At 30.1% G+C, this 23,485-nt stretch overlaps 3 protein-coding genes across 4 annotated transcripts; all 3 read right to left on the bottom strand.

Annotated features, from left to right (window-relative positions):
* Window positions 1-661: 661 nt before the first annotated feature.
* LOC108454946 (caffeic acid 3-O-methyltransferase-like) lies at window positions 662-5,015 on the bottom strand. Its single transcript, XM_017753585.2, has 4 exons — window positions 4,356-5,015; window positions 2,020-2,330; window positions 1,810-1,874; window positions 662-1,067 (listed from the first exon to the last, which is right to left on the bottom strand). The coding sequence occupies exons 1-4, from the start codon at window positions 4,751-4,753 to the stop codon at window positions 771-773; spliced, it is 1,071 nt and encodes a 356-aa protein (XP_017609074.2). The 5' UTR covers window positions 4,754-5,015; the 3' UTR covers window positions 662-770.
* A 1,036-nt stretch (window positions 5,016-6,051) lies between these two features.
* Window positions 6,052-14,620, bottom strand: LOC108454744 (caffeic acid 3-O-methyltransferase-like). The gene is made up of 4 exons (XM_017753300.2): window positions 14,020-14,620; window positions 7,494-7,804; window positions 7,227-7,291; window positions 6,052-6,503 (listed from the first exon to the last, which is right to left on the bottom strand). The coding sequence occupies exons 1-4, from the start codon at window positions 14,415-14,417 to the stop codon at window positions 6,207-6,209; spliced, it is 1,071 nt and encodes a 356-aa protein (XP_017608789.1). The 5' UTR covers window positions 14,418-14,620; the 3' UTR covers window positions 6,052-6,206.
* Window positions 14,621-19,163: 4,543 nt separating this feature from the next.
* On the bottom strand, window positions 19,164-23,150 carry LOC108454706 (exosome complex component RRP45B). 2 transcript variants are annotated; one of them, XM_053019178.1, is made up of 8 exons: window positions 22,920-23,150; window positions 22,650-22,805; window positions 21,751-21,956; window positions 21,355-21,450; window positions 21,114-21,228; window positions 20,477-20,557; window positions 20,189-20,377; window positions 19,164-19,603 (listed from the first exon to the last, which is right to left on the bottom strand). In XM_053019178.1, the coding sequence occupies exons 2-8, from the start codon at window positions 22,788-22,790 to the stop codon at window positions 19,514-19,516; spliced, it is 918 nt and encodes a 305-aa protein (XP_052875138.1). In that variant the 5' UTR covers window positions 22,791-22,805; window positions 22,920-23,150; the 3' UTR covers window positions 19,164-19,513. The 2 variants fall into 2 exon arrangements, with proteins under 2 accessions (XP_052875138.1, XP_017608739.2); XM_017753250.2 differs by lacking the exons at window positions 22,650-22,805; window positions 22,920-23,150 and having other exon boundaries at window positions 21,114-21,171; window positions 21,751-22,098.
* Between the last annotated feature and the right edge of the window lie 335 nt (window positions 23,151-23,485).

The following is a 23,485-nucleotide window of genomic DNA, read 5'->3' as shown; positions in this document are numbered from 1 at the left end:
ATAAATATATTTATTATATAATTTTTTAACCCACAATTCTATAATCGAGTTTTGAGAGTGTTTTTGTCTTTTTATATTTTTATAATAATTTTTATAATTATATTTATTACATTATTTTATTTTTATCCTGAATGTAAAATTTATTATGTAATTTATATATGAAACAAATTAAACAAAGTTAAATTTTTTTTTAGTTTAATGTTGCAGATTTAATTCAAAAACCCAACCAATTAGACCAGCATAAAGCAACCTTCGACTCTGTTCCTATAAATGAATGAAATGATGGTTCTTATTGATTATTACAGTTTTCCATTTATTTCCTATCAATATTAACCTTTCTATGATTAATACAGAAATGGAAAAATGAGTTATACAAAAGGATAAATGCTACACTTTTTTTTGGTAAATAAATAAAATCAGAAAAATAAGCTAAATAACATTATTTAAGCCAAGTAGATCCTGCACCTGCCGGTAGGGTATTGAAACTATGGAGTTCTTGCCGGCTATCTCCTGAAAGTTTCGCCCTGAAATCCGCCCTATAAACATGTTACAACTTGACAATCCAATCGGCATGAGGTTGCACTATCAATGAGGCAGATTAATTTAAGAAAGTATTCAGTTACGAATAAAATTAATAAAAGAAAATAAACATCATATCTAATTTAATTTAATTACTCTAGTATTTTTATTTTCCAAAGTAAAGGAAATACAAGCATCCACTTTTATTCTTTTCGGTTGCATTGGTAGCTTCGCAATTATATGAAATCCAATTACTTAAAGAACTCCATGATCCAGTAGCTACAAGCAAAACACTCATATCTGATGCCACTGAATCCGGCTTTAGTAGCTAACGCTTCAAATTCCGATTTGGTTCTTTCCTTTCCTCCAGGATCTTGCGCCAGCATCACCATATCTACCTGTGTGATGCTTCTCAAATAGGCATTAGCTTCCGGTACATCCGGAACCACTGCCTCCACCACTATTACTTTTCCGTCTTTTGGAATGGCATTGTAACAATTCTTCAATAGCTTCAAGCAATGATTGTCGCTCCAATCATGAAGAATCCACTATATGATTTATTTTTCAAGTTAATTTGTTTTGCATAAAAGAGGCCTAAATATAAAATATGATAATAAAGGAAAATGTTGTAAATGTTGAGTGGATGATTCTTTTAGGAAAAATCTTTAAAGTGTCATTCATCAAGCAGTAAGACTTAGGAGAAAAATGTTTGTATAGTATGTAACAATAATTATGGAAGTCACATGCATGCAAAGAAACTCGAACCATCAACCTAAGTCATATAGGCCACATATTTGCAAGTATGGTACCACTTGAGTTACAATGTTGGTTCGAATCCCCTAGTATGCGGGTTACTTCCATAATTATATCACATGTTATACTAATACCTCTTTAGTGAGTCTTGCCTGTCATATCTCTACCAACCAAAGTACTTTCCCTCTATATATCATACACAACTTTTGGTGGAGGAGGGAGACAAAACCCCAACCACAAAGACAATACCTTACCATTGTTGAGTATTCAACCGATTGTTTAATAAATGAAACTTTAAAAATTTCTGTCAAAATAGTCAAACCCTGAATTATAACTATATGAAATGAAATGTACAGTATATTAATTTACATCCCAAGAACAACTTTTGATAAAGCAACAAATATATATATATATATATAACAAAAGTCAAATATCCGATAACTAAAGAGAGCCTAATAATTAACTATTACTGGTGAGAGATGATTGAATATTGTAACTCAGAACTGCAGCTAATGAACACAAATGATATTATCTTACCTTCATAAAAATTGCAGCTCCTTTAGGAACACTTTCAAACATATCTCCCCCTACGTGTTGGACACCTGTCATTACATAGTATTTGTTGATTAGCATTATGTAATCAGGCATAAACATGCCATTTGGCAATCAAAGAACTCCAAAACCCTTCTAGCCATTGTCCATCATAAAAGTGCCTATGACAAAGTAGTATAAAGAAAAGATAGTTACCAGGGTAGGCAGGAGCATGTTGTATAACATGAGGTAAGTCAAAATTAATTCCTTTAATAGAGGGATATTTGGAAGTGATAAGGTTGAGTGTGATTCCAAGACCACCGCCAACATCAACCAAACTGCTAAGCTGCTGGAAACCCTTGTAGTTGTGGAGGATCTCCTTAAGAACGAGACTGGTGTGATTGATCATTGCAGTATTGAAAATTTGATTGAACCTTGGGTCCTTGCCTGGATATTCAAATGTGTTTGATTCATGTACCCTGTCAAATGGAACTCCTCCTTCTATAATTGCATCCTTCAGTTGCGACCTATCATGCAGGAATTTGATGATAAGATAGAGAAACAGAGTTAATAGTTGGGCGAAGTGGGCAACTCTTCGTTTTGAAAATGAGCATATAGAATTTCCTATGTCTTTTTTTTTTAAATTTTCGTTACGTAATGAAGAGATGAATTATTTAATAGTGAGATTAATTAAATAAAACTAGTTTATTATAATAAAAATAGAGCTAGTTGTATAAACAAATTAAATAGAATTAGTGACTGTAAAAGTACAATGGAAGTCCGTGAAAGAGATATGTAAAAGTGGAGTAAATGCGTGAAGAATGGTGGATGATTCTTGTTTTGCTCTACATGATTGAGTTATTAGGGTACAACTTGCATTATTGTATCTAATACTCATTTAATACTCGCCTCTAATTACAACACATGACAAACGTGTTTTAAAATTAAAATAAAAATAAAAATCATTTAATCTATATAATTTTTAAAAACTAAAAATTAAAGAAAAAATCTAAAATATCATAAAATACAGAAAAATCCTAAAATAATAGTATCTAAATTCTTTTCATATTATTATTTTAAATTATAAAAATTAAATTTATTTTTAAATTAATTTCCAGATTCATCTAAATATGGATATCATTTGTTTGTTCAGAGGCAGCAAAGGGGGCTACCAGAGGCACTATCCCCAAATCCTTTAGAATTTATAAAGTTATAAATAATATATAGAAAAATTATAATTTATTCTAAAAATATTAAATTTTGATTCCATTCTTCTAAAACCTATAAAGATTTAAGTTAACATATTGTTGAAATTACATTTTAATTCTTATAAATATATATAACTTAGTTTTGACCCTCCAAATTTTCTTTTAGGTATTTGTTTATATGCACATAAAATTAAAAAATCAAAAGATTCTAAAATTATACTACAAAATATTTTTAAAATTTTAAGACATGTGTCACTATTTTATTAGTTATCGGTACAAAAGTTAACAAGATTAATTAGGTACCTAAAAAATCAACTTAATGAATAGTTTTCCAATAATAATTAAATGTATATTATCAAATTTAGGATTAAAATACACATTAACCCTAGAAATAAGTATGTCATTTACTTTGAAAGAAAATCCACTAGAATATTATTTTTGTTTTACCTATAATAATAAATAATTACCATTAAAAACACTGTTAATTTATACTTCTATAGTATATATAAAAATTTTAAAATATTATAAAATAAATTAAATAATATTTAAAATATTATAAAACTAATAACAAATTTAAAAGTTTAAAATATTTAAATATTTTATATTATTAAAAATAATATTTAAAATTTCAAAAGTAATTTTAAAATATATATTTAAAATTTTAAAATATTTAAAATTTTAAAATATATATTAATAAAATATTTCACATATATATTTTAAATTTTTTAAGTTAATAATAATAAATAAATAAAATAAAATAAATAAATATAAAACATAAAACATAAAAAAAAAAAAAAGAAACTGAGAATCTGGTGGCGTATATTAATTGACTTCACCAAAAATAGTTAATTTTTTGAAATCTCCACATATTTTTAAAAAATTTTGTATTTCTTTGGTATTTATACAGGTGGCGTCATTCTACATGGTTCTACCAAAAAGTTAATTTTTTTATGCTCCTTGCTGACGTGGCAAGTTGGTGGCGTCATATAATTTAGCTCCACCAACTTTTACTGTAAATTTAGAGTCATTTACGTGTTTAATTAAAAAAGTAATTTATTTTGATACTTAATTAAATTATTTGGCTTATTTTTATAAAAAATCCAATAACTTGACATATATTAAGAATTTAAGATACGGACTTGGGTGATATAAATATATCCTCGAACTTTCTTTAAATTATAATGTTCATGTCTTCCTTATTCTGCAAACTGATATAAAATCTGTGGACTATAACTTTTAAGAATTTATATATCAAAAGTGAAGATGGGTTAAGAACAATCAAGTCTAAGAAATAAAAATAAGTAACTAAGAGAGAGAGAGAGTGAGAGGGAAGAAGAAACACACCAACTATCAATGAAGACCTTGTCTTGAAGCAATGCCATCAAAGGGCCTAAGGAAACCCCATCTTCATTCCGCACAAAGAATTTGGAGACTGGCGTCAAACTGTACAGCTTACGAGGATTACCCTTTTCCTCATCCACCACGGAGCAGCCCACGATTCCATGGCTGGCTAACAATAAAAGGATTCGGTCCAGCATGGAGGCCGCCTCTGAGTTGTTGGTAGCCAACTGTGCCGCGATCTCCTTGGCGGAGAGCTCAGCATCTGGCCCGCATTTCGCCATGATTCCAAAGATGTCCAGCTGAACCGCCGCATGCATCGACATGGGCAGCACTGAAGAGGTTACGATTTGGAGGGCATATGAGAAGCTTTCCTCATTGTTACAATCAATTTGGGTTGCCATTGGAGAACAATCCCTATATCTCTCGGTCAATGAAAAATTTGAAAATGTTGGGACGAGTTGAGTTGATTGAACCGGTGAAAATATCTCACTTTTTATAGCAATTTCTCTAAATAATTACTGTAGTCGGAGGGGCAGATTCAAGCACCTCGAGAAACATGATATAAACACTGCCCCTTTAGCTCATGTCATTATGCCAGCAATTATTAAAAAGAAAAAAAATGAAGGTGAAAGAGGCCATCTAACTGTGGAGTAAATGCGTGAAGAATGGTGGACGATTCTTGTTTTGCATTATTGTATCTTGGATTCTTTCAAAATAAAGGGTAAATTTTGGAAATGAATGTTAAATGGATGCCAACCCACGAAAAAGAGATTTGAAATTTTAGATGTGGGCCCTTTTCCTAACCAAATAAATAATGAAATAGTAACTTCATTTAATGCAGAGAATTGAACCAAATCATCAACTTTATTTCAATTTCTTTATGATTTAATACTCATTAAATACTCGCATCAAATAATATAATGCTACAACACATGATAAACGTTATTTTAAAATAAAATAAAAATCATTAATTCAAAAACCATTGGTGAAAACTCTAACCTATTACACTAGCATAAAGCAACCTTCGACTCTGTTTTTATTTTTCTATCCTATAAATGAATGAAATGATGGTTCTTATTGATTATTACAGTTTTCCATTTATTTCCTATCAATATTAACCTTTCTATGATTAATACAAAATTGGAAAAATGAGTTATACAAAAGGATAAATGCTACTCTGTAAATAAATAAAATCAGAAAAATAGCTAAATAACATTATTTAAGCCAAGTAGATCCTGCATCCATTCCACACGAGACCACACCCTGCAGGTAGAGTATTGAAACTATAGAGTTATTGCCGGCTATCTCGTGAAAGTTTCGCCATGAAATCTGCCCTATAAACATGCTACAACTTGACAATCCAATCGGCATGAGGTTGCACTATCAATGAGGCAGACCTTATAATGAGCAAAGTAAAAGTTTATGTTAAGGGTGCATTTTGACCGCTTACAATAACTAGATAAAAGTATAATTATTAGAATGGTAATTACATCTTATTATAATTATAAAGAAATTTAATTTTTAGACATGTTTAATCGATAGAATGTAATTATATTATAATTTTTTATGTTATGTAATATAAATTAGAATCACATAAATACATAACTATAAATTCTAAAAATTTTAACTACTATAAAATTATCAATAATATTTGAGAGAATAAAAATATCCCTAAGTACAAAATCTAAAATCAAATCAATTTATATAATAATTAATTTAAAAAGTATTTAGTTACGAATAAAATTAATAAAAATAATAAACATTATATCCAATTTAATTCCAATAAAGGAAATACAAGCATCCACTTTTATTCTTTCGGTTGCATTGGTAGCTTAGCAATGATATGAAATCCAATTACTTGAAGAACTCCATGATCCAGTAGTTACAAGCAAAACACTCATATCTGACGCCACTGAATCCGGCTTTAGTAGCTAACGCTTCAAATTCCGATTTGGTTCTTTCCTTTCCTCCAGGATTTTGCGCCATCATCAGCACATCAAGCTGTGTGATGCTTCTCAAATAGGCATTAGCTTCCGGTACAACCGGAACCACTGCCTCCACCACTATTACTTTTCCGTCTTTTGGAATGGCATTGTAACAATTCTTCAATAGCTTCAAGCAATGATCGTCGCTCCAATCATGAAGAATCCACTATATGATTTATTTTTCTAAGTTAATTTGTTGTGCATAAAAGAGGCCTAAATATAAAATATGATAATAAAGGAAAATGTTGTAAATGTTGAGGTTTTAACTCTAAATTTATTCATTATTGAGGGGTTGATTCTTTCAAGAAAAATCTTTAAAGTGTCATCCATCAAACAGTAAGGCTTAGGGGAAAGATATTAGTATAGCATTTAACAATAATTATGGAAGTCACTTGCATGCAACGAAACTCAAACCATCTACCTAAGTCATATAGGCCACAAAATTGAGTTACAATGTAGGTTCGAATCCCCCAGTGTGCGGGTAACTTTCATAATTATATCACACGCTATACTAACACCTCTTTAGTGAGTCTTGCCTCATATCTCTATCAACCAAAGCACTTTCCCTTTATAAATTGTACACAACTCTTGGTGAAGGGAGACAAAACCCCGACCACAAAGACAATACCTTACCATTGTTGAGTGTTCAACCAATTGTTTAATAAATGACACTTTAAAAACTTCTCTCAAAATATTCAATTCTTAAATTATGATTAAATGAAATCAACTGTACGGTATATTAATTTACATCTCTAAGAACAACTTTTGATAATAAAAGTCGAACATCCGATAACTAAAGAGAGCCTAATAATTAACTATTACTGGTGAGAGATGATTGAATATTGTAACTCTCAACTGCAACTAATGAACGCAAATGATATGATCTTACCTTCATAAAAATTGTATCTCCTTTAGGAACACTTTCAAACATATCTCCCCCTACATGTTGGACACCTGTCATTACATAGTATTTGTTGATTATCATTATGTAAGTATTTGTTGATTATCATTATGTAATCAGGCATAAACATGCCATTTGGCAATCAAAGAACTCCAAAAACCCTTTCAGCCATCGTCTATCTCCAAAAACCCTTTCAGCCATCGTCTATCATAAAACTGCCTATGACCAAGTAATATAAAGAAAAGATAGTGTTACCAGGGTAGGCAGGAGCATGTTGTATAACATGAGGTAAGTCAAAATTAATTCCTTTAATAGAGGGATATTTGGAAGTGATAAGGTTGAGTGTGATTCCAAGACCACCGCCAACATCAACCAAACTGCTAAGCTGCTGGAAACCCTTGTAGCTGTGGAGGATCTCCTTAAGAACGAGACCGGTGTGATTGATCATTGCAGTATTGAAAATTTGATTGAACCTTGGGTCCTTGCCTGGATATTCAAATGCGTTTGTTCCATGTACCCTGTCAAATGGAACTCCTCCTCCCATAATTGCATCCTTCAGTTGCGACCTATCATGCAGGAATTTGTTGATAATAAGATATAGAAACGGAGTTAATAGCTAGGCGAAGTGGGCAATTCCTCGTTTTGAAAATAAGCATATAGAATCCCCTACGTCTTTCTATTTAATTTTCGTTATGTAATGAAGAGATGGATTATTTAATAGTGAGATTAATTAAATAGAACTAGTTTATTATAAGAAAAATAGAACTAGTTGTATAAAAAAATTAAATAGAGTTAGTTACTGTAAAAGTAAAATGGAAGTTCGTGTATAAGGAGTCGGATTACATTTTATTTCTTCCACTAAAAAAATAGATACATTCTTCCCTGTACGTTAGAGAAAAAAGTGTAAATTTTTATTCTATTAAAATTGACCGTTAAATGAAGAAGTGGAAAATAATATCTAAGGTGGAATTAATTTTTATCTGAAAAACATAAAACCCAACATTATATATTATGAGAAAATCAAAGATAAAAGTATCATGGAGACCTTTGCACTAGAAGTTTTATTGACATTTTTGTTAAGATTTTTAATTTGAATAAAGAACATTAATATGAGGATAGAATTACTTTATAATTTATATCTCATGTAAAATTATTAACTTATTTATTAAAAAAACTAACATCATACCTTTTTTTAAATTTACAAATATAAATAGAATATATTCATATTACAATCACAAATATACTTCTGATCTACTACAAAGCAGAATAAAATAAATACAAAGAATAAAATCAAAATAATTCAAACTAAAATTACTCAATCGGACTACAATTCGTACATGAAAATAACATATGGTAATATTGTAGGCGCACACATGACAATTGTGCATGGTTGAAATTAAAATCTTAGACATAGACTTTGCCAATAATGCCAAAGCCTGACAGGAACACTTAGTACTTAAATTTCAAAATTGTCAAAAACTTGTAATTAGGTATGATAAACTTGTTTGGACACCGGCAAAATTTAACCGCAAATAAAATTTGACTTATCAAGGAAATGCAAGACAAGTAATATAATTCCTAATTGCCACATTATAATTAACTAAAACAATAATTAAAAAGCTGGAGAAATTTTTTTTAACTTTTAAAATAAAAATGGTATATAAAATTAAAAATTTCCAAAAAGAAATGAAATTTCAAATTCCAATGAAAAAACGAAAATAATAGAAGTTTAGTACCCTATAATTGAACATATGAAAATGATATATGTGCCACTAAAGAAACAATTATGATAATAAAACTGAATTATAAATTAAATAAGTGATAAAAAATATAGTAAATAAAACACACTAAATTATTTTTGGCACATATATACCATTATATAAAAGCAATCCCATGAACAACCGGTAATTTATGCCTTTAGTTTTTTATATATAGTTAGTTTGGATAGACCTGTCCATGGGTTAGTTTAGATTTTGTCAAACTTTTAGACCTATTTGATAGGCTTGACTCGATCTGAAAAATAAACTTAAAATTTTATCTAAATTTAACTTAGATAAAATGTTAAAATTTGGGCTTGGCTTGGCTAGCCCAAATTTAATTTTTTTATATAATTTTTTAAAATATAATACATCAAAGATACTAGAAACATTAAAATAAATATTTTCTAATAAATTGAAAATAATTTGGAAAAGTACTTATACTTAATAACACCAAGATAGGTGTAATTTAGCAAGTAAATGTCTCTAAAATAATAACAAAATTAACAATAAAACAAGAGTTATACAATATTCAAACAATAACAACAAAATAATAGTAACATAATAGTGAAATTGTAGCAAAACAGTAAGAAAACAACAAAAAAATAGTAAATATTTGTCTTTTTGCTAATTCAGGTCGAGCTGAACTTGGGCAAAAAAAGTCTTACCCTAAGCCTTCCTATTTTTTTAAATGGGTCTTTTTTTTTTTTTTTGCATAACTACATTTTTAATCCTATATTTTAGAAAATAAATATATTTTGGAGTTAATTTTGTATTAGAGGTTATAACGACAACACATTAATGTCCTTGATTTTCTATTTAGGGTTGGTTTGGGAAACAAATATATTAAGGTTAGTTTTGTATCTGCGTTTAAAATGATGATATAATTAAATTATAACAAATAATCATTATGCTTTTTCTAATTTTTTAAATATTAAGTATCCATGTCATGTTTGTATTCATGACTTTCAGTCTCATATTCATGTTTATATATATATATATATATATATATATATATATATATATATATATATATATATTCTTGTGTTATAATCGTATTTAAAATATTATATGTTAATTAGTATAAATGTTTTACATGTTTATAGTTCATTTGAAGTAAATTTCTAGTTTGAATTTTTCAGTAAATAAAATTAATTTTTATATACAAATTTAAATCATATAAAGTTTTTTCTTAAATATTTTTAAAAATAATTTTTCGAGTAAATAAAAATAATCAATATTTCTAAATGTTTTTATATAGAGTTTTTAAGTTTGGTTCACTATTTTAAATATAAAATATTTATTTTTACATCATACAAAATTTAAATTAATAATAATTTAAATAAAAATAAAATTTGACTCGAGTCATCCTGATTTTTTAACTTATATTCTCTAAGCCATCATAGCACATCGGTTTAAGTCAAATTCCAATTTCTCAATTTTCTTTTTTAGCTCTAACCATTCAATCAAGTCTTTATTCGACATTTACTTATCTATACTATAAATAAAATTTTTAATCGAATTGGTCAATAAAAAATAAATGTATTGGGACTTAAACTCATGACACCATAATCGGAAAAACTTTAAATTTATCATTAAATCAAAGGTTTATTTTAATTTATTTATACATTTTAATTTTATTATGCATATTTTATTATCTCCATCAATTAATAATATTGTTGGTTGAGATGGTATCGCAAATTAACTCAACACCAAGTTAGGAATAATGACAACACTATGATAAATAATTGTATTCATTTTAGTATTCTTAATATAATATATGCATGTGTTTAAATTTTATTTTACTTACAATTTAATCTAATTTTTTATTTTAATATCATACATAATTAATATGTTATCATCATCTTCTTCATTTGGAGTTTTTCAACCGAAAACACCATTGTTTGGGGTAGGAGGAATCAACCAAGCTTGTTTGATTGCATGTAAGTCATTTTATTACCTGTTTTCAATAATTTTTATGTTTTTGATATCATCGTAACTTTAAATCTAGCTAATCTAGGGACTATTTTGCAAAACTTTCAAAAGTTTTGAAATGTGCCATAAATGATTTTTGTATGTTCTTGAAGTTAATTGGTTAGGTTTGAAGCTTGGTTGTTAAATAGGACTGTTTTGTAAAGTGGTTTTGGTTAATTTTAAGTTTAGGGATTAAAATGATAAAATAATAAATTTAGCATGAAGTTATTGTAAAATTCCATAAATCATGGGCTGTATATGTACAAGGGTAAATTCGACACAAGGGTTTTTAGTTTAATTGTGAAAAATGTGTAGTTTCGATTGTAGGGACTAAATTGAATAAAAGGTAAAAGTTTAGGGTAAAAGGTAAAATATTGATAAATAGTCAAATACATGAATTTAAATTATTTAAGGTATTTAAATTGGTTAATTAGGCTAAATTATTATATAAATCAAGAAACGGATCAATTGGTTGATAATCGCAGGAAAAGAAAAGTTATCGAGTAGTTCTCGTCAAGGTGTTGGTAGCTACTGAGTTTAGGTAAGTTTGTATTAAGTTTATTATGTTTGTTAATGGTTTGAATTCAAATTTTTTATGTGATTATAGATATATATGCATAGTTAACATGATTAATTGAAGTAGTTTTGAAAGTGGAAGATATGGGAGTGAATTGTAATGTATGGCATTGTACATGATTGTTTTGATATATGTTATTCTAAGGGATGTATGTGATCACGTTGATCATGATATAAAGTTGTGAACACGTAAAGATTAATGTATGCAAGTTCAGCCCGTGTGAACTCAGCAAATAGCTAGGATATAAATGACATGTCATTAAGGTGTTCCAGGCACTAGGTGCTGGTGATTATAGTTTCAAGGCACTCTATGCCGGTGATATATTTTCAGGTACTATGTTTCAATGGTGGATACCATACCGATGACTAGAATCCAGCATTTGTTCCATATTCTTGTCAGCTTGTGTGGACAGCATCGTGTAATGGCTAATGTCTCGACGATCAGCTTGTGTGAGCATTATTTTCTGTGTATCCACGATCAATTTACTATAGTTCTCAGGGCAAAACAATTAGTAAAAGGAATGGAAATGAAATCATCTGACATGAAAAGTTATGTTCATGTTGGTTATGATTTAGTATGTAAACTTTGATATCTTGTGATCTTGATGATAATATATGTCCATTGCTAACCATTTGATATGGTAGGAATTATGAAACATGGAAAGGAATGATAATTTTATGTTAAGTATGATTTGTATACTTAAAATGGCATGTATGTAATGTTATATTCTACAAACTTACTAAGCTTATTGTAAGCTTACATTGTTTCGTTTTCTTCCTTGTAGATAGTCGGATTCGAGCTGTCAATTGAATTGTCTTTAGAAGTCACACTATCCGTCAACTCTTTCGGTAGCTATTTGTTCATTTTGGCCGATTATAAGTGGCATGTAAATAGGGATTTTGGTATATGTATGTTTATGACGATTCTGTTATATTTTGTGCCATTTAATATGTGAATTAATGTATAATTGTATAAGCTATAATGGTTTTTTGATGGATTGTGATGGTATAAATCTATTTGGTATTTAAACATGTTATCTTAGCTATAAAATGTCTCTTATATTTTGGTTGGTTGATGAAATTGATCATGAGAAAATGAAGTTTTTTTGATGGTTGAATGAGCATGAAACGTTAAGTAGTTTGAGCTTGAAAGGTTTATGTTTTAATGTTTGAATTGTGGTGCCAATGAGGGCATATTGGTTAGGTTCTTAGGTTGAATGTTGTTTGGTATGTTTTGGCAAGATTTGGTGTAATATAGGTAAGTATAATGGATGGTAATTGCATGGCCTGTAATCTAAGAAATTATAGGTAAAATGACTTGGTTTTGAAGGCATGTTTAGGTGCACACAGCCTGCCACATGGCCGTAGGCACTAACCCCCAAATGTAAAATTTCTCTTTTAAGCCTCTTTAAAATTTATAAAGTTATAAATAATATATGGAAAAATTATAATTTGCTCCTAAAAATGATTAAATTTTTATTTAATTCTTCTAAAACCTATTAAGATTTAAGCTAATATACTGGTGAAACTGTATTTTAATTCTTATAAATATATATACCTTAGTTTCAACCCTTCAAATTTTATTTTTTTGGTTTTGCCCATATTTGTTCATATGCACATAAAATCAAAAAATCAAAAGATTCTAAAAATTATACTACAAAATATTTTTAAAATTTTAAGACATGTGTCACTATTTTATTAGTTGTCGGTACAAAAGTTAACGAGATCGATTAGGTACCTAAAAAATATCAATTTAATTAATAGTTTTCCAATTAAATATATATTATCAAATCTAGGATTAAAATAGACATTAACCCTAGAAATAAGTATGTCATTTACTTTGAAAAAAGTCCACTACAATATTATTTTTCTTTTTACCTATAATAAAAAATAACTACCATTAAAAACAATGTTAATTTATACTTGTATAGTATATATGAAAATTTTGATTGAGTTGATGTTAATCTCAACTAGATACCAATTCAATAGATAAAATTATTAAAAATCTTATTATATTTGAACCCAAATCATTACTATTTTCTTTTCTTTTTTATCACAACTTTATTTTTTAATTAATTTTTATATTTTTTATAAATTTGTTATATAAAAATTTTACCCTTATGTTCGTAGTTGTTCCTCCAATAATATTACCTTCAAAATTCTAATTTATTTATTTTTCTAAAATACAATATATTGTAAAGAGAAAATGAATTCTAAGTAAGTGATTTATCCAAATAACTTGACATATATTAAGAAATTAATATACGTACTTGGGTGATATAGATATATCCTCGAACTTTCTTTAAATTATAATGTTCGTGTCTTCCTTATCCTACAAACTGATCTAGAATCTGTGGACTATAACTTTTAAGAATTTATATACCAAAAGTGAAGATGGGTTAAGAACAATCAAGTCTAAGAAATAAAAATAAGTAACTAAAAGAGAGAAAGAGTGAGAGGAAGAAGAAACACACCAACTATCAATGAAGACCTTGTCTTGAATCAATGCCATCAAAGGGCCTAAGGAAACCCCATCTTCATTCCGCACAAATAATTTGGAGACGGGCGTCAAACTGTACAGCCTATGAGGATTACCCTTTTCCTCATCCGCCACGGAGCAGCCCACGATTCCATGGCTGGCTAACACGACAAGGATTCGGTCCAGCATGGAGGCCGCCTCTGAGTTGTTGGTAGCCAACTGTGCCGCGATCTCCTTGGCGGAGAGCTCAGCATCTGGCCCGCATTTCGCCATGATTCCAAAGATGTCCAGCTGAACCGCCGCATGCATCGACATGGGCAGCACTGAAGAGGTGACGATTTGGAGGGCATATGAGAAGCTTTCCTCATTGTTACAATCAATTTGGGTTGCCATTGGAGAACAATCCCTATAACTTTCGGTCAAAGAAAAATTTGGAAATGTTGGGAGTCGAGTTTATCGAACTAGCGAAAATAACTCACTTTTTATAGCAATTTCTCTAAATAATTACTGTAGTCGGAGGGGCACATACAAACACCACGAGAAACATGATATAGACTCTGGCCCTTTAGCTCATGTCATTATGCTATCAATTATTATAAAAGGTTTTGAAAGAAGAAAAGAAAAAAAGAAAAAAAGAAAAAAATGAATGTGAAAGAGACATCTAAAAGTGGAGTAAATGCTTGAAGAATGGTGGATGATTCTTGTTTTGTTCTACATAATTGAGTTATTGGGGGTACAACTTGCATTATTGTATGTTAGTTTCTTATAAAATAAAGGTTGGAAATGAATGTTAAATGGATGGTGGCGAGTGGCGACCCAGGAGAAGAATGAGGAAAGAGATTTGAAATTTTAGTGGAATGTGGGCCCTTTTCCTAACCAAATAAATAATGAAATAGTAACTTTAGTTAATGCTAAAACCACTAAGAATTTGTTAACATTAACATGAGAATTTAAAACTATTAATTTAGTTAATCATTTTTATTCATACTCACTTAACTTTATCATTTAATACTCGCATCAATTAATATAATTTTACGTGCTCGCCTCCAATTACAACACGTGATACACGTGTCGAGTTTATCGATCTGGCGAAAATAACTCACTTTTTATGGTGCATCGCGTCTACATTATTTGTTTGGACACCTATCTTTTTTTCTAGCATTACCTATTGACTAACATTTTCACTTTCTATTAAAAAGGATTCCTTACTTTTTCATGCTGAAGTTCTCCATAAAACTTTTCAAATTTCAGGGTTGATAAATGTTTTATTGGAGTACAGTAAAATATTTTTTAAAAAAGTATATAATAATTTTTTAAATTATTTGAGAAATACAAAAATAATATTATTAATGTACCAAATATTAATCTTAACTCTCAATTTTTAAAAAGAAGAAAGAAATATACACTTAAGGCCGAATGAAATATACAAAAATAATATTATTAATGTACCAAAACTAATAGGGATGAAGCCGAAACAATTTTTTAGGAGGCCGAATGAAATTTTAATTTTATAGTCTATATCTTTATAATTTTATAGGATTAAATCGAATTTTTATAATTTTTTAGGGAGCCAAAGTGCAATTTTACTTTTACCAATTTAAAATTTTTTAAAGGCCTTAAATAACATTTTTTCATTTTGGGGGGGTCCGAGCCCTACCAGCCCCTTAGATTCGCCTCTGCCAACTAAGCTAAAACTCAATTGATTAAAGTGTTTTTATTTTAAACATAAAGTATTATTGACTAATAATATATTATCACATTTTATCCTTATTAAAAAATAATTTTTAAGATAAAATTATTTTTATGTTTTTTAATTTATTAAATTACTACTAGAAGAATTAATAGTATATACATGGTTTCAATGGAGGTGGAGAAGAAAGAGAACAGCAGTGTCAAAAGAGGCCGGTTCACTCATTATAGAGCTGAGAGTTGAACAGGTAGAGGGACTTAAGATGAATGCTTAGCGTATTAGGGTTTCGAGTGGAAAGGAGTCCCCATACTAAGTGGTATCTTGGGGTATTTATTAGAGAGGTAAGGGCCCAATGGAAGGCCTAACTGACTCCAAATTGGTAGGAATATAACAATAGTTCCCTTCAATCGAGAGGTAGGTTATAAAATGATAGTGCCTTGAGACCATCCACAAGTTGCCTTACGCGTGGTGGTTGTTGCAAATAAAGTAATGGGTGGTAAGTTGTAGAGAACTTACCCAAAAAAATTTTTTTTGTATTTTGACGAAGGGTATAGTTATTGGTCCGATGACTTGAGAATATACAGTGCCTTGTGAAGCTATTGAATTTCATGTGTAACTTTTAATAAAGTGTTTGTGAATAGTCCTATTTGTAGTTGATTCGTATAAATTTTTCCTTATGATTTAATGAGTGGTATGTCCACTGGCTTGACAATCCAAAAATGTATAATGTATACTCGAGTGGTTCAATTCTCAATTAGAGGATCCAAATTTATATAATAGAGACGTCTAGTATGTATATCGCGAATGCAATTATTGAAAATGTAAAATAGAAGAGTTTTAAGCCATTTGTTGACAATATAAAATGTAAGAGGCATGACCCAATTGCCGGTAATATATAAAACGTAAGAAATGCATGCTATCTGTTGGCATAAGAAATGTGCACTATCCATTGTGTAAGAAATACGTAATGTCCATTAAAACGTGATCGAGAGGATTATTCATTGTTATAAATAATGGTAGTAAATGTAGATTTTGGCCTTAGTTTTTGATGAGTATGACGACCCGACTAGGTTGTTGATAAGTATGGCGACCTAATTAGGTTATTGACGGGTGTGGCGACTCGACCAGGTTGCTTACGAGTATGGAAACTTGACCAAGTTGTTAATGAGTATGGTGACTCAACCAGGTTATTGATGAGTTTGACGACCTAACTAGGTTGTTAACGAGTATGGCGACACAACCAATAAACACAAGGATGACGAGTATGGCGACTCGATAAGTAATAAAGTGACCCTACTCCCAGACGTATGGGGGTGGTTATGGAAAGTAATAAAGTGACCCTACTCCCAGACGCATAGGGGGAGGCTTATGGAAAGTAATAAGATGACTCTACTCTAGACACATAAGGAGGAGGCTTATGGAAAAGATGGTGGTGTTGCTTTCGCTCAAGGTGAAAGGCTTACAATAGATCTTGCTCCCAGATGTATGGGGTGATGCTTAAGGGAAAAATCGCAGGTCGATCGCGCTACCATTGGCTCTCGTAAATCAAAATTACGTAGAGAGTGAGGTCCTCTTGTGTCGAATCACAACCATTAACCAAGTCTTCTCAGCTTGGATTTACATAATGAAAGTAGAGTTATAGATATAACATGTAGAATTTATAGATATGACATAAACATGAATAGTTGATGTGCCTCGGAATGTATAGATTGCATGACCTACGTTGGCGAAGTTTACAGACTTGAACGCGCGTATAATATTTGGAAATCTAAATTCCCACGTGTCCTTCATGAAAGTATGTGGTCGCCTACCTCATACACTCCTTTCAAGTTGGTACCAGATAAGAACTCGTGACGCAAGTCGAAAGGTCAGCCAAACTCAACTTGAATATGAGGAAATATGGATATTCGGGAGTGGGGAGACACACTGAGGTTATACACATACTGTAGGAACTCAGGGCATATGATGTCAACATGTCCACACAACCCGGGAGTATCGAGGAGAAGAGCTAATTAAAACACTAACTTATTCGTTTATACATTAATTTTTTCTATAAAATATAAGTTATTATTACTTCTTCAAGTAAGATATATTACAATACAAAAGCCAAAGTTTTAATCCTAAATTGGGAAGCTTCTAAGCAATTCTTTGCTTTGTCAAAATATTGTACTTAACAAATTAGTGGAAAAAAAATTCAATGAAAAAATAACATAAATAATTGTAAATTTTAAACTCACAATACGATGTTATAAAGCAAACCAATTTAATAGATTTGTTTCATATATCGTAAATAAGTGTACATTTAAGATGTAAAATAAATTATACAATTTGGTACTAAGGAAAACGCGTCCTATAGGGTGTGTTTTTATTCTCTCTCCTAAAAACACGTCCTTAATAGTGAAAATATACCTTATAGAACACATTTTCCTTTCTCTCAAAAAACGACGTAAATCAATAAATTTTAAATTTTTCGACCTACTTTCTCATTATTTTTCTTTTAACACATACCCTTTCTTTCAGTAGCCATTATACTATTAATTTTATATTTGGAATAACAAATTGAATCCTTCCTCTTAATAAAAAATTCGTGTAATAATTATTAAATCAAATTGTTTCAAATATAGGGTTGATTCAGATATAATGTTAAATTTAGTTTTTTTATATTTTTTATTAATTTAGTCTATAATTTTTAGTTAAATTTAGTTATTAACATTTAAGAAAAAATTAAATTGTTTTTTAATGAAATGTTAATTAAAGCGTTAATTTTAACCATGCTAGCATGGCACCCTTCGTGACGAGTTCATGTGCATTTCATATTGATATAACATTATTTGTCTTATATGTCATAACAATAAATAATTTAAAAATTGTAAAAGAAAATGTTCAAAAACATAAAATGTAATTTTTTTTAAATTAGCATAAAATACATATGAATTGTCATACAAATTGTCATGTTTAAAATTTTAACATTTTAATCAATATTTTCATTAAAAAACAATTTAACTTTTTTAAAATGTTAATAGTCAAATTTAACTCTTTTAAAAATTAAAAATCAAATTTAAATAAAAATAAATAAAAGTCAAATTGATAAAATATAAATGTTGAAGAATAAATTTATGGCTATATCATTTATTTATTAATTTTAATTATGTTAGTTCTTCTTAAAGATAATTTTACTCTTTTAACACTTTCAATCGCACCCAAACCCACCACTTGCAAAAATCAGTTAATGTACATTTATTTAAGGATTATTATAAGATTATTAAATATAGTTTTCTTTAAAAAGATTATTAAATATAGGGTTTGTATTATGGCATTAGATTAGCCCTTCAGCAATTAAAAGATTATTAAAAATATTACAATTAAATTATAGTTTATATTATTATATTTTTAAAATTAAAATAAAATTTAAAACCTAGCGCAACGGCCTATGGGGAAACTCTTTAAAATTTCATTGAACAAAACTATTCTAAATATGAAAGATAACATAAATATTACAAAGATTGCTAAAAACTTCTAAACCAGCTATAACCAGGGTCCATATAAGCAAATCAACTTGGACCCAAAATGATAAAACCTAATTTCCAAGAATAATACTAAATTTGAAAAAAAAAACATAATTAACTTATGGTGCAGAATTTGCAGAAATTGAGATTCTGCACTGAACAATAAAATACAGAAAATTATGAAGATCCAAGTAGTGAAATTACACGAGAAAAAAAAGTAGGATCTGCAATGACTGCATCTACATGCTTTCCCTTGATTCTCCACAGTACTTACTAAGCTGGTGACCAACTTACTAGTTTTGTTTCTCTCTAACATCAACGCCGGTAGATGTAGGGTGGCGCTTGACCTTTCGTAATGCTCTTTCCGTGTTGAAGACCTCAACCTACATTGATTCATAATGAAACTCAAGGCATGCAATATACACTAGAAGCTTTAATGGATAGTATTATTTGCGTAACTAGCAACTTGACAGCATATAGAACCCTGGAAATTTACATAAAAAATGGTAATAATATGTGATACCCCGTTTCTGAAGTTGTTCCTAAGCAATACCAAAAAATGTCATATAGCTGCATGTTAACAGCTAAATTTTAGGGAAGTGAAAGAGCCTCATTCTAAATTGAATTTTCGGTAGAAGTTTTAGGATACGAGACCGCCTTGTCCAGCTTTTGAATTAGTTAGGTTACAACAAAGGTTTTTACTTTTCTGTTTAGTAGTTCGAGACAGGCAGCATATAAGTCATGTACATAGTTCTCTACTTCCAGTGGTTTTCTTAAGTGGTTTAATTTCATAGATCATTGCTACATGTTAACTAAATCCCTTCAAGTTTTGCACATTCATGCAACACCTTCGAATTTTACAAGCACTTTTATTATGAAATCTTTATAAGATGACAAGACAAAAAAAGTGAAGTATCTAAGAAGTCATGCAGGTTTCAGAAAACTATTTTTGAAGAAAACAATCTTACTGCATCTTTTATTTGCTTTGTTATACTGGCAGCCTTTGACGTAGCAAGTTGCAAGCATTGCATGATAACTCTTTGACGGACACCTTCTCCACCACTTTTTTGAATTGCACAAATATCACCATTTGCATTAACTGTTGTAGTCATTCTTCCACCCATAACAGCTTCCTCGTTGTGAGTCGGATCTATTACCTGAATTTCATCACATTGAAGAAAATCACAACTTTAGCTGTGAACCAGAAGTGCTAATAGAACATGTTAAAAGTATCCTGATGAAGAAAATTTACTCACTAGGATGCTCTCATTACTGAAAAATCCAAAGGATATTGCAATTGGAAGATGATGCACCGTCAAAGGAAGAGGCTCCCTTATCTGTCAAATGAGTTTTTGATGTGAGAGAAGAGGAAGAAGATGATAAGAAAGAAGTGAAATAATTAAAGTGCCATTCAAGTTCTCAGTTCTTACTAGTTATAAAGGAAAGATTAATGGGAAAAAATATGATGAGTATTGCATTAGTTATACTCTTTCCCTCTATTGCACTTCCTTTTAAAGCTCCTTACTTTAAAGATACTTGAAAGCAAATTAGATGGGAAATGTTAAAAGACAATCTCTCTTCTTTCTGTTGCTCTAATTATTTAACAAACTAAACAAAAGAAGCTTCAACTTTCTCTCAGACCAGTCACAGTGCAGTGCACCCATATCCAGACATGGTATGGGGATATTACCCTCCAAATACATACCATGTCAGACACATACCCATATCCGACAGTCACACTTGAGTCAGAGTAACATATTCAAATACAGGTTTTCAAAACTCACTAGATACTTCCCAGTTCTCATCTTCACAGTAATGTTATTTTAAAAAGCAATGAATTTATATGAAAACAAAAACACTAATATTAAAAGCCGAAATGGTTAAGAATTGAACCTCAGGTGGATGTACTATTACTTCCTGACCATCTTCTCCTCCTAATGAGCACTCAGGCCTCCGGAATGTCAGTAGAGAAGCCAAAGCAGCAATATTAGCAGCATCAACAAGGTTTCTATTTCCACAAAATATATTAATTGGAACTGAATATGAGCATCTAATATTAGAAGACAAACAAATTATGACATGATACTAAGTTTAGGCCTTAGGGTAATAAAACCATAAAAGATTGCAATAGTACCCTCCATTATCCAGAATGTGGAGATCAATCCGAATAGCCCAGACAAACTTGCCAGCTAGAATACATAGTGATTCAGTATCCACAGCCCTGCTTTCCCTGTAAGATCACTATAGACCTTCAATTACCTTTATTTCGTTAAGAACAACACAGTGACAAACCTAAAACTAAGTTCCACCATATTCCCGAAAAGCTTAGTAGACTGCTTCATTCGCAAAACAGCATTCATAAAAGAAAAAACATGCTTGTTAGGTAAGATCTAATTCTATAGAAAGAAGATATTAGTGAAGAATCAGCACACAATATAAGCCCAATACATTCAAAGAAAAGGAGAAGATTGGGAGAAAAAGCTGAAAAAGTTAAGCTTCAATCAAATCTTTTAGAGTATAACAATAGTACCTTAGACCACGATCAATAATACGTCCCAACTCCACAGCCAATTCTCCAGGACGGCCTGGCTCGAATGAAGGATCAGCCATTGGAGAAAATTCTGTGAAGATTGAAAGAATCCCTTCCTTAGGCCGGTCTCTATAAGGCTGAACCAATTGAGCAGTAACCATTCCCATAACACGAGTCTGGCCTAGCTGCACCTCTGATGACCCATCCTCTCTGTAAATCACCATGATAATTAACACTGAATTTTACCAACGAGATCCACCAAAAAACATTCTCACACTAAATGATATCACTCGATAATGCAAAATAGAAGTATGCATCTAATTGCTTCAACTAGAAGAATAGCATCAATCAAGAAGTATTCTTTCAATAACTAAAACAAAAATCACATAAGAAAATATCACCAATATATGTACAAGCATTTTCTCGAACCGAGATTCCCATAAAAATACTTTTCCTACATGCATGCTTGCATGCAATTAAGGTTAGTTAACCAACATCAATTAAGCTTAGAATTTGTTGTCATGGCCTTATCTTCAAGCTGAGCATCTCCACCTATTACAAGTCGGTTTAGCTTAACATGGTATTAGAGGCTCGTTTACTCAGTTTCTGAATTAAGCATAAACAACAGAGAAGAGTTAAGTTGCTATATTCCATGTTAATTACGTTTTGAGCTTGTTGTGATCTTATATTAGCCCACATGTTGATTGCAAAACAAATAGTACATGATAAATATATCCTTGCAACTGCCAACAACCCAAGTTTCAAGATAAGCAATTATAAGACAACAGCGCGAAACAGAGTAATTATAAAGCTGAAACGAAGGAAAACTCGTTACGGTAAATATACAAATGCGTAAAAGTTGGTTCTGTAACGAATACAGTGATGAATGATGCTAGAACTTGCCTGCCAAACTTGATTGAAATCTTACGGTATTCAAAGGGCTTTCGACCATCGATTCGAATTTCAGAAAGCAACGCAGTTTTGATGAAATTCTTGTCGTTCACTGTCAATCGCCAAGAATTCGCCAATCTACCCTCCATTGCCTTTCAGTTTCTCTGAAATAAGTTCGCAGAGATATTGGTGCTTTCACTAATGCATTTCATCAAACAGTTTCGACCTTTTACTTTAACCAAACTATGCAATTAAAAAAAAAAATGCTTGAAACTTACAGCTTTTACCAAATGTTGTTTTCTTCTAAGTTAATACTTTTGAGAGGTTGAATTTTGGATATAAAAGCAATAGCATTTAGAACAGAAAGCCTACAGTGAAAAAGAAGAAGAAGCCAATGGCTAGAACCCTAGGGTTTTTGTTTTGATTTCCTTCCCTTCCCTTCCCTTTTCTTTTTTTTTTCTTATTATTTTTGCACGCGGTTTTTCCTTTAAATTTAGGGTAAATTCGCTATTAGATACTAAACTATAAGTAAATTTTCATTTTGATCATTTAATTAAAAAGTTATATTTTAGTTATTAAAGTTTTCAAAATTATTTTTTGTGTAAAGTACAAGAATGATCACTAAACTATTGCTTTCTTCCTATTTTCACTTATCGATTAATTTTTCTGATTCAGATACTATTAGTTCTATAAATAATATATTCAAGAGAGAAGTCAGGGATTTTTTTCTAGAAGTTAGGGATTTACATAGATTTATTGGTTGACTTATTTTTCATGGCTATCATGTATATATATGGCTCTTTTTGGTTTGCTAACACGAAAGAAGAAAGTCATTCCTCTCAGA

The sequence above is a fragment of the Gossypium arboreum genome, chromosome 9, assembly GCF_025698485.1.
Source record: "Gossypium arboreum isolate Shixiya-1 chromosome 9, ASM2569848v2, whole genome shotgun sequence".
Taxonomy (NCBI): domain Eukaryota; kingdom Viridiplantae; phylum Streptophyta; class Magnoliopsida; order Malvales; family Malvaceae; genus Gossypium; species Gossypium arboreum.
This window is presented reverse-complemented; position numbering and strand designations above follow the sequence as displayed.

Coding starts and splice junctions, on each gene's coding strand:
- LOC108454744 (XM_017753300.2), bottom strand. CDS start 14,417: ATGGCAACCCAAATTGATTGTAACAATGAGGAAAGCTTCTCATATGCC. Junction 7,805..14,019: donor AAGGTCTTCATTGATAGTTG/GTGTGTTTCTTC, acceptor CCTGCATGATAG/GTCGCAACTGAAGGATGCAA. Junction 7,292..7,493: donor ACATGCTCCTGCCTACCCTG/GTAACACTATCT, acceptor ATGTAATGACAG/GTGTCCAACATGTAGGGGGA.
- LOC108454706 (XM_053019178.1), bottom strand. CDS start 22,790: ATGGAGGGTAGATTGGCGAATTCTTGGCGATTGACAGTGAACGACAAG. Junction 21,451..21,750: donor ATTATTGATCGTGGTCTAAG/GTACTATTGTTA, acceptor GTGATCTTACAG/GGAAAGCAGGGCTGTGGATA. Junction 19,604..20,188: donor CAAAGCAAATAAAAGATGCA/GTAAGATTGTTT, acceptor GAATCAATGTAG/GTTGAGGTCTTCAACACGGA.
- LOC108454946 (XM_017753585.2), bottom strand. CDS start 4,753: ATGGCAACCCAAATTGATTGTAACAATGAGGAAAGCTTCTCATATGCC. Junction 2,331..4,355: donor AAGGTCTTCATTGATAGTTG/GTGTGTTTCTTC, acceptor CCTGCATGATAG/GTCGCAACTGAAGGATGCAA. Junction 1,875..2,019: donor ACATGCTCCTGCCTACCCTG/GTAACTATCTTT, acceptor ATGTAATGACAG/GTGTCCAACACGTAGGGGGA.